Source organism: Mandrillus leucophaeus, unplaced genomic scaffold (genome assembly GCF_000951045.1).
Source record: "Mandrillus leucophaeus isolate KB7577 unplaced genomic scaffold, Mleu.le_1.0 Scaffold411, whole genome shotgun sequence".
NCBI lineage: Eukaryota > Metazoa > Chordata > Mammalia > Primates > Cercopithecidae > Mandrillus > Mandrillus leucophaeus.
The window spans coordinates 3,221,195-3,232,908 of NW_012104377.1; the positions used below are offsets into that span (position 1 = coordinate 3,221,195).

The window sequence follows — 11,714 nt, forward strand, 5'->3', positions numbered from 1 at the left end:
CTTTCCTTTATAAATTACCCCAGTCTCAGGTATTACTTTATGGCAGTGTGGGAACAAACTAATACACTGCTTATCATGGTACAATCCTGTGGTCCTAGGTACTCAGAAGGCTGAGGCAAGAAAATCATTTGAACCCAGGGGTTTGAGGCTACAGTAAGCTATGATTATACCATAGCACTCCAGACTGGGCAACACAGCAACACCCTGTTTCTCCAAAAAAAAAAAAAAAAAAAAGAGAGAGAGAGAGACAAATAAAAATTAACTATATAATCACAACCAAAGGTAGTTTAGGCCAGAAATATGATGTTAGTTTAATATTTGAAAATCAACCTATGTACTTTGCCAATTAACAAGCACCTCAAATAGATGTAGTAAAAGTATGTTAAAAAAAAAAAAAAAGTCAACGTCCATTCAGCAATAAAAACTATTAGCAAAGTAGAGTTAGAATAAGACTTCTTCTACTTAATAAAGGGCATCTATTTTTAAAAACATATAGCTAATATCATATTTAATGGTGAAAGACTGAATTTTTTCCCTTCTACATGTGGGAACAAGGATATAAAAGTCAATACACAAAAACAAATTATATTTCTATATACTAGTTTTAAAAATGAAAAATACAATTTAAAACAAATCAGGCTGGGCATGGTGGCTTCACCTGTAATCCCAATACTTTGAGAGGCTGAGGTGGGAGGATCACTTGAGGCCAGGAGTCTGAGAACAGCCTAGGCAACACAGTGAGACTTTGTCTCCGTAAAAAAAATTGTTTATATTAGCCAGGCACAGTGGCACATGCCTATAGTCTTAGATATTTGGGAGGCTGACGTGAGAGGACCACCTGAGCTCACAAGTTGGAGGTTATATAGCGAGCTATGATTGCACTACTGTACTTCAGCCTGAGCAACAGAATGAGACCGCATCTCTCCCCAAAAATGAATAAGATAAATCATTTACAAAGTGTACAAAATATACAATACTTTTGGATAAATTAACAAAATATGTGCACAACCTATATATACAAGAGACAAAGGCTTCTATGGGATACTTTACTTCTAAGCCAAGTGGCTCCCTGACACACCAATTTGATTTTATAACCTCATTTGGAGGACTTAAGAATAGCCCTTGGATGGCTGTGAGGACTCCTGATGAATAGAAACACCTTATACTGTTCTATTAGCATGCTGGGTTTCCTATCCTCTATCCTATAAGTGAAGCCAGTTTCCAGAGATGGTTTACTGTGGAGCTTCATTACCTAGTTAGCTAGGTATCACTACTGGTGGTCAAGCAGAGTCAGTACTGCAGTCATCTTCAGCAAGCAATCAAAGGACTATTTCTGTCCTGTTTCATTTCACAGGGAAAAGAAAGAACTGAAGCAAATATGGCAAAATGTTAAGTGACAAATCTGAATGGGAAATATATACTCAAGGTACACACAGTGTTCCTTTTATAGTCTGCAAATTCTATATTTTTGAAAGATGGCATATATAAGTCACATATATAGGGGCTAACTCTCTCAAGTTTCCTATTTTCAGTAAAAATTCTGAAGTTCTAAAATATACCACCATTGGTCGGGCATGGTGGCTCATGCCTGTAATCCCAGCACTTTGGGAGGCTGAGGTGCGTGGATTATCTGAGGTCAGGAGTTCAAGACCAGCCTGGCCAACATGGTGAAACCCTGTCTCTACTAAAAATATAAAAATTAGCCAGGTGTGGTGACCTATGCCTGTAATTCCAGCTTTTTGGGAGGCTGAAGCAGGACAACTGCTTGAATCCAGGAGGTGGAGGCTGCGGTGAACCAAGATCGCACCACTGTACTCTAGCCTGGGGCAACAGCGTGCAACTTCGTCTCAATAAAAAAGTAACTAAATAAAATAAAATATACCACCATCATTAAAATATTTTTATTCTAAAAAAAATTTTTTTGAGAATAGCACATTAAATAAAACCACGTACAATAATTGCAGCCAAACACAAATCATGTACCTTACTCCAGTGACAAGTTCTTACAACCTTTATTTTATAAATTAACAAAGCTGAATCAAGATCAGAATCAGAGTAAGAATAAAAAGTAATCAGAGTAAGATGATAATCATAGCAAGAGAAATTAGAGGTGTTACTTACGATAAAAGAAAGGGACGAATTCCACTGTGAGAGAAGCTGGTTTATATTTCTGTCTGCTCTTTTCCACAGTACTAAGGCTTCGTCTATCATTAAAAAGAAGTCAATAATAAATTACAACATGGGCAAGCAGACATGGCACAATTACAAAAACAATTATAAAACAAATTTAATATTTTACTTTTGATTTGTGTCTTGAACCATGTATCTCTAGGATTTGCATAATCTTGAAAAGAAGTCTAGCAAATAACTGAACTGTCCATCAATTAAAAGATTTATTTTTTTGAATTATGCAACATGGTAGCTAGGTTAAATCTCCAAATAACTGTAAAATGAACAAGAAGCCAGCCCTTAAAATTTCCAATCTGTACAAGAATTTGTTCGGCAGTAACGCTAAACTGACAGCTCAGACTAGTAGAATATTTTTATCAGAAATCCAGGCTACTCTGCCACTTTCTGAAACTTTATAATAATGAATAATGAGGCCATATATTAGCTTCTTTCATCTTGAGGATACAGATCCAGTATGGGCTGGGATTATTTCTGTTTTTTAATGACAATTTCAGTAGTTTTGATGGATATTATGTTTTCTACAGGCTTTGATAAAGCCAATATAAATTGCCCGTGTTTTTAACAAGAACATTTCAATTCAATACAAAATGAATCTTTTAGATGGGCATAGTGGTGTGGAGATTGGAGAATAAAGTGTAGTATTATGATGATACTTCCAACTAGTAGATGGTAAATTTTTTAAAATCACAGATATTTTTTCATTCCCTAAAAAAGCATTTAAAATTACTAAAGCCAACAAAAATAGAAAATATTTAAAGGACAGCCACATAGAAATTCTGTACATCTAAATATGATCAACTGATAAAGCACTGGTCTAAGATGCTTTCTTCTTAATGCATAATTGAGCTATTGAAATTACTTTCCTTATAATTATTTCAAACCTGAGAAGAAATTTCAACTCATCATAGAATAAACCATATAGGATAAGCATAGCTGGACTCAGTGATAGCAAAATAAAGAGTTCAAAGATCCAGATCTACTATCCAAATTCATTAGAAATCATATTAGACCTCATTTGCTACTGCACTGCTTTCCAAATCTATGCCTATTTCCAGTGTGTAGAAGGCAGAACCCAGCTGTATTTATTTTAATTTCAAACATAACATGTTAGAACATTAATAGATCTTCCTATCTAATTAAGACCATTATCAAAGATTTTCATGTTTTTGTAACAATACAAAATTCACTGGAGTTTCAAATAAAAAATTCAATCATGTGGTAAAAAAATTAATTTTAAAAGGATAAAATTTAATTCAGCTTTCAGTTAGGTTTTTCCATGGGATTATTATCATTTTGTGCATCCATTATAAATTATGGTCTTAACTAAGACCATAATTTAGTTAGATTGCTTATATCCTATCCAGACAACCTATGCTACAAACAATAAACATCCTCACCTGATTAACATAATACAAATGTACTTCTACAATTTGTGATCAATGACTCATTCTAAAGTTCCTGTATTAGATGTAACATATGCACATAATTTCCAATATATTTGTGGTAAAAATTTAATATGCTAACATAAACAAAAGGGGTGAGAACTATTACACACATTAGAACACAAAAATTAAAGCACAAGCAGTTTGTACTGCATGTTTTCAATAAGTTAGTAGAGCTAAAAACGAACCTTAGTCTTATACCATTTGTAGAATGTAGCACAGTTAATTGCTCCATTATTATTTGATATTTGGGCCAAGCATCTAGCATTTAGCAGATGGTAATACCTATCAACTGGTTGTCTGAGAGGGCTGTAAAACACTTATTTGCATCTCAGTTTTCTAAGTTTATGTCCTTGGTTGATTTAACCATGTTGCTGCTGCTGTTTGTTTTTTTTTTTTGAGATGTAGTCTCGCTCTGTCACCCAGGCTGGAGTGCAGTGGCGTAACCTCAGCTCACTACAAGCTCCGCCTCCCAGGTTCACGCCATTCTCCTGCCTCAGCCTCCTGAGTAGCTGAGAGTACAGGCGCCTGCCACCAGACCTGGCTAATTTTTTTGTATTTTTAGTAGAGACGGGGTTTCACTGTGTTAGCCAGGATGGTCTCGATCTCCTGACCTCGTGATCCACCCGCCTTGGCCTCTCAAAGTGCTGGGATTACAGGCGTGAGTCACGGCGCCCGGCCACCATGCTTCTTTTTTGTACTCACATCATACCTAGGACATAATCATTATTCTTAATTTTATTTGGAAAAAATTCAAGTTTTGGCAAAAGTTGCAACAATAAGAATAGATCAAAGAACATCAAATAGAGTTTACCCAAGTTCACTGTTAACACTTTTTCCCGAATTTTTTTTTTTCTTTTAGAGACAGGGTCTTGCTCTATTGCCCAGACTGGAGTGAAGTGGTGCTATCCTAGTTCACTGTAACCTCTAACTCCTGGGCTCAAGCCATCTTCCCATCTCAGCCTCCTGCAAAGCTAGGACCACAGGTGCAAGCCACCATACGCAGTTAATTTTTTTTTATTTTTTGTGAGGATGGGGTCCTCCTATGTTTCCCAGGTTGGTCTCTAACTCCTGGGTTTAAGTGATCCTCCTACCTCAGCCTCCCAAAGTGTCCCACAGGCATAAGCCACTGTGCCCGGACTCATTATATAGAGAAAATCACATATATCATGGTCCTTCATCTCTTAATATTGTAGTGAATATTTACTAATAGGGATATAGTCTTATATAACACCATAGTATAGTTATAAACTTCAATAAATTTAACACTGATACAACACTTTTATGTAATCTACCAACCATATTCCAGTTTTGTCAATTCACCCACTAACATCCTTTGTAGCATTTCCCTCTTCCAATACAGCTTCCAGGCCAGGGTGAGGTATTGCATTTAGTGTCTCTTTAGCCTCTTTTAATCTAAAACATTTCCAGAATCCCTCTTTGTGATATTTTTAAAGAAAGTTGTCCTCCAGCCTTCCTTTTTTTAAAAATTAGAATGTTCTTCACTTGGGGTTTGCTTGTTTTCTCACAATTAGATTCAGACTATGCATGCTTGGCTGGAATAACACATAAGCAATGACGTGTTCTTCTCAGGGTTATCACATGTGGAGGACATGATACCCATCTACTTCTTACTGATAATCAGTTAATTTTGATCATCCAACCAACTGGATTATTTGGTCCAGTACTGTCCAAAATAATTACTAATTTTTCAATTACAAGTAATAAGTAATTGTGGGGAGACATTTTAAAACCACACACATGGCCGCGTGCAGTGGCTCACACCTATAATCCTAGCACTTTGGGAGGCTGACGCAGGCGGATCACCTGAGGTCAGGAGTTCAAGACCTGTCTGGCCAATATGGTGAAACCCTGTCTTGACTAAAAATAAAAAATTAGCCAGGCGTGGTGGTGCACGCCTGTAATCCCAGCTGCTTGGGAGGCTGAGGCAGGAGAATTGTTTGAACCTGTGAGGCAGAGGTTGCAGTGAGCTGAGATCACGGTACTGCACTTCAGCCTGGGCGACAGAGCAAGACTCCACCTCAAAAAAACAAACAAACAAACAAAAAACATACACATATCATGCTCCCAACCAAAACTTCCCCCTAGGTTTAACATCCATGAATGATTCTTGCCTGATCCAATCTTACTATGATGTGTCCAAAATGTGTTTTTTTCCCCCAACTCCAGCATCCCCTCTATATTTACTAATTGGCACTTGGAATTTTACTGTAAGCAACACCCTTCACTTCTCCCTTATCTATCACTGGTATGAACTCATAAATTTTCTTCCTGAATGGTTACATAATTTATTACTGTAATTATTTTGTACATATATTGTCCCAGATTTGACAAGTAGGAGGCACAGGGCATATCTTAACATAATTCTTTTTCTCTTGGCAAGGCAAGGAATCCTACTAAACTTGCACTAGTCACAAAGTAGGAACTCAGTAAGTATATTTTTGAACAAATGTTTAAATGAATGAACAAGTCACATTGAAGGAAGATTTCTTTTTCTCTTTTCTCTTCTTCTTCTTTCTTCTTCTCCTTCTTCTTCTTCCTCTTTCTTCTTCTCTCTCTCTCCTCCTTCTTCTTCTTCCTCTTTCTTCTTCTCTCTCTCTTCTCCTTCCTTCCCTCCCTCCCTCTTTCCTTTCCTTCCTTTTTCCACTCCTTTCTCTTCTACTCTCCTTTTCTCCATCCCTCCTTTCCTTCCTCCCTCCCTCCCCTTTCTCTCTTTCAGGTTTTGCTGTCACCCAGGTTGGAATGCAATAGTGTGATCATAGCTCACTGCAGGCTTCAACTCCTGGGCTCAGTGATCCTCTCACCTCAGCCTCCCAAGTACTTGGAACTACAGGCACATATCACCACACCCAGCTAATTTTTTTTTTCTTTTTTTTCTAGATGGGGTCTTATACTCCTGGCCTCAACCAATCCTCCTGCCTTGGCCTCCTAAAGTGCTGGGATTACAGGTGTGAGCCACCATGCCTGGCTGATTTATTTCCCTATACTTATTTTAGTTCCACTTGAGGAAATCTTTCCAACTTTGAGATTCTGTAAGTAGAATCAAAATTGAGATAACAGATTAATCAAATCTACAAAAAGCATCTATTTGTTTTCATCAAATAAGAAAAGAAATAGTTTTAAATGGCTCTGTATTTGGAATTATGTTAATTTTAATTAAATCTATTCTAACCTGCTTTAGCTATTTTGGTAAGCAATAAACAAACAATGAATAAGAAAATATATATCTTCTTAATTTCCACTTAATTTCAGAATCAGACTAATAAATAAGGTGTAAATTATTGCTGTAGATTCCTTTCTATAAGTCTTCCATAAGCAATGGATTTCTCCTAATTCCATTTTTTAATCTCCCTGTCAAAGTCAAAGAAACCCGAGTCTGAATTCCCTGCTTTATCATTTATCTTTGAAGCAGTTCTTACATTACTGGCAAGATTGCTGTGCATATTAGAGATAATACATACACAGCTTCTAATGTAATTCCTGGCAAATATATGCATGCATTCGTTAAATGCTGCTACTCATCCTCTACTTTGCCCCCCTTTCTGTTGCCATCTTACATAAGCAGAATTATCTTCCTATATTATGTTAATAGCATATAAAATTTTCTTCTTTTTGGGTCTCTGGGCTGTGCTCCTAGCTCGGGCTCCCTCTCCTCAGCTCTGAGAGGCCTTAGGTGGTTCTGTGGCAGCCTCTGTTGCCTGTGACCTGCAGGCCCTGCAAGATCCCCAGGCAAGATGCCGGAGCATGCTGGAAGCTGGAATGTGGACTCAGTGACTTTTGAGGATGTGGCTGTGACCTTCACCCAGAAGGAGTGGGCGTTGCTGGATTTTTCCCAGAAGAAACTCTTATAGAGATGTGACACAGGAAACCTTCAGGAATTTGGCTTCTACAGGAAACAAATGGGAAGACCAGAATGTTGACGATCCAGTCAGAAAATATGGGAGAAATGTAAGTCATATGGTAGAGAGACTGTGTGAAGGTAAACAAAAGAGTCAATGTGGAGATACCTTCAGCCAGAATTCAAATCTTAATCTGAACAAGAAAGTTTCTACTGAAGTAAAATCATGTGTATGCAGAATGTGTGGAAAAGTCTTCATATGTCATACATCTCTACATAGGTATATTGTGTCTCACAGGTATATTGTATCTCACTCTGGACACAAACTATTTGAGTGTGAGGACTGTGAAATGAAGCCATATAAATGTAAACAATGTGGGAAAGCCTTTCTCTCACAGGTGTTTGAAGACACATGGTAATGCACAGTGATAATGGATTTTATAAATGTACAGTATGTGGGGAAAACTTTATTTTCCCCAGTTTATTTAAAATGCACCAGAAAACTCACACTGGAGAAAAAAAATCCTATAAATGTAAACATTGTGGTAAAGACTTCAATTATTCCAGAAACGTCACGAACATGAAAGAACTCATAGAGGAGAGAAACCCTATACAAGCAAGAAATGTGATAAATTATTAACTTCTTCCTATGTCCTTCAACAACATGAAATGATTCATACTGGAGAGAAACCTATAGATGCAGAGAATGTGGTAAAGCCTTTACAACTTCCAGTTTCCTTCGTAAGCATACAAAGGCTCACAGTGGAGGAAAAAAGCCTTGGGAATGTCAAAAATGTGGTAAATCACTCACACTTTCCAGTTCCCTTTGATGACATGAAAGAACTCAAACTGAAGAGAAACCCTTGGATATAAGTAAAGTGGTAAAGCCTTCACTTCTCCCAGATCCTTTCAACAGCATGAAAGAAGTCATATTGGAAAAAAACCATGTGAATGGAAGAAATGTGGTAAAGACTTCAGATGTTCTAGTTCTATTAGAACAAATGAAAAAACACATAGTGGGATTGTGAGGAATACTGGAAAACATGCAATTTTCCCAGTTCCCTTTGAAAACTAAGAAAAACTCATACTGGGGGAAAAATGAATGTAAAATAACTGGCAAAGTCCTCAGTTTTCCCAGTTTCTTTCAAGGACATAAAAGGGTTCCCAATAGAGAAAAACCCTATAATTCTTAGAAATGTGGCAAAGCCTTCAGTTCTTCCATTTTTCTTTGAAATATGTAAGAAGTCAGTGGAGATAAGCCTTATAAATTTAAATGTGTGGTAATTTCTTTAGTTCATAAGTTTCATTTGATACTTGAACTCATTTTTTAAAAATTCCTATAAATGTACAGAGTGTGAGAGTACCTTCATTTGTCTAATTGTCTAACACATGTTCAAGACACATGGTAACAAACTGTAGATGGACCTTATAAATGTGAGAGGACTCTGGATTGGAAGCACAGCAGTGTAGAAAATACAGAAATGTTTTTAAATTTAACAATTACTTCAAAAGTTTTGTAAAACTCTCACTAGGAAGAAATCCTATAAAAGTTGGTAAACTGGAAAGCCTGATGTAAATTAATGCTCAGAAATGCACATAAGTGGAATGTTATTCTCATTGTAAATATTTTGCTTATCAGTGGTTCATTGCTAAAGAGGGTCTCTGTACTTTTGATTTCTACTTCTGCAAGAAAACCTCAATGTGAAAATTCTGTAGATACTCTTTCAGCAATGCTACATGAGTTTAATAGGTAGTGGATTTTAAAAAAATTAAATTAGTAAAATTCTTCTCTCTTAAGTGTGTTGGATCTCTGGGTAAATTAAAATGTATTCCTATATGAAGGTAAGGTAATTTTAATTTTTATGTAATTTTTAAAGTTCTCTGATTAATGGGCCATTGAAAAATGTGGTTTCGTTAACATTTGGAATTTTCTCACTGGCCTCATCTGGCAAGTTTTGGTTATCTGTATATGTTTTCTACATTATATAGGAAAATTACTCTTTTTTGGTGTAATAATATTTGTTGTATTTTCCTTTTTAATAAAGAGTTGTTATCAAAAAATTTTTCTTCTTTTTGACTCTCAAAAACTGTTTTTAGCTACCAATTTTATCTAATTTGTTATCAAAACTACCTTTAATAAATCTTCTCTCCCCATCTTTATATTCATTTTGCTTTTATTAAAGATTCCTTTAAAAGCCTCTCTTCTGCCATTTTCAGACTGGTTTTATGTTCCTCTTTCTGTATCTGTCTTGCTGTCTATAAAGAAAAGTTATGCCATTGTTTCAAAACTTAAAATATGTTCCCTTAGATTTGCCATTGCTGAAAAGTCTAAGGCGGAGGATGGAGAAGTAGCAAGAGTAGGAGGAAGAGGAGGAAGAGATACACTTTCCTTAGAGAAATCTCTGGCATACATGTCAAAATGCGGGAACGCTGATTAGTTAGAACCAAAGTGCTAATGAATATAAAGACTACAGATGAAGCACTGTTAAGTGTCTCTTTGTATCTTTTTTTAAAAAGACAGGTCTCTATAGCTAACTGAAGCCTTGAACTCTTAGGCTCAAGCAGTCCTCCCACCTCAGCAACCCCAGTAGCTGGGACAACAGGCATGAGCCACCACATCCGACTCCCTTTTTGTACTTTGAAAGACTCATAAGCAGGGCATAAGCAGAGATAAAAAGTAGTCACGGCACTAATTGCCAACTATTTCTACCCCTTCTAGTCACATAGTAGATTTTAACTTGGCCCCACTGTAGTAGACAGGGACAGACGGGGACATGTAATCACAGTTCTGGCCAATGAGTTCAGAATGAAAATGACATGTGTCATGTAGCATGACCAGACAAGACAAGAACATTAAATTGCCAATTTGACACCTTTCAAAACTTTTTCTCTCACACTTGGTGACTACAAAGGCTAAAATGCTGGCTGCTCTGTTAGCCTGGGACCTTTAGTGACTATGATGAGTAGAGGCTCTCTGCTTACCCACAATAGACAGACAACATGAAAAAGAAGTAAATCTTTTGTTATTCTAATTCCCTTGTTTGTTACTGATGCATAATTTATTCCTCCTGTCTAACTGAAATTTTGTATCTTTAACCAACATTTTCCCAATCTCCAACTCCCAGGATGTATTCTGATTTCAATAAAATATTATATCACTATATAGAACATACAAAAAGTGCTACCACATAGTATATACAAATGTTCTCTTGGTTATCAATTCTTCACCATCATCTAATGGTATGGGGGCTATACTACCCTGGAAACCCTGAAAAATCTATAAAAATAATTTAGTAATGAAATTTCGCAATCAAGTTGCAGGAAGTAGAAATTATTTACAAATTGGTCAGGCTAAGTTGAAAATGAAAATGGAAATCTTGAGGAGATTTGGGAGATTTAAAAAAGAGGTCTGATTGAGAGTGATGATACAATTCTTTGTAATCTGTGCCCACAGGTAAGAACAGTATGTGACTTTAAAATTCTTCTCTTTGAGCTCCGTACTGGTAATTAAGCTATTGTCACCAAGCTACCAACCCACTCTTCTATATTCTCTCTGCTTTGTGATGCTGGGACAGGCATCATGCAAACTTTCTTTTTCCAGCTGCCTCCCTTTTGGGCTCCCTAATAGAGGGTACTAGATGAAGCGTGGAAGAAAGAGAGCAAGGATTGGTTCACAATGCTCTTTTTCTGTATACTCATCAGCATCACACCAGCAAGAATTCTTAATTGTAGCAACGGCAGTTGGTTCCTGTCTTCAGCTTATTTTTGGCAATCCCAGGAGCCTCTTGACCGCTCAAGAGATATCAGCACCAGCTATGCAATGCTCCTTCCTCAGAGGTCTGAACCACAGTGCTGTAGGGCATCTTCTCCAAAGTCTAGGTTCTGATAACTTCATTCTCTTCCCTTTGTTCCCATGACTGCAGGGAAAGCAGCTGTTTCCTAAAGTTAATGTCCTACCTTTGCTTTGTCAATTCTCTAATTTGTTTATCAATTTCCTTGTATTAGATCCTCTCTTTTAAAATATCTAGTTTGAGGAGGCTAGGTGCAGTGGTTCATGGGTATAATCCCAGTACTTTGGGAGGCTAAGGTGGGAGGACTACTTGAGCCTAGGAATTCAAGACTAGTCTGGGCAACATAGTGAGATCTCATGTCTAAAAATAAAAATAAAAATATTTAGTGTGGTTTCTGTTTTCCTTATGGGATCCTGATGACATAAACTCTAC

General features: G+C 36.8%; 1 protein-coding gene across 1 annotated transcript in view; it reads right to left on the reverse strand.

Moving 5' to 3' along the window:
* Window positions 1–11,714, reverse strand: part of NBEAL1 (neurobeachin-like 1) — a 204,259-nt gene that overhangs the window by 172,180 nt on the left and 20,365 nt on the right. Inside the window, exons 4-5 of the mRNA XM_011992490.1 lie at window positions 8,303–8,397; window positions 2,122–2,204 (exon numbers count right to left, since the gene is read on the reverse strand). Of these exons, the coding sequence (XP_011847880.1) occupies window positions 2,122–2,204; window positions 8,303–8,397 (178 nt within the window). The remainder of the gene's footprint in view (window positions 1–2,121; window positions 2,205–8,302; window positions 8,398–11,714) is intronic.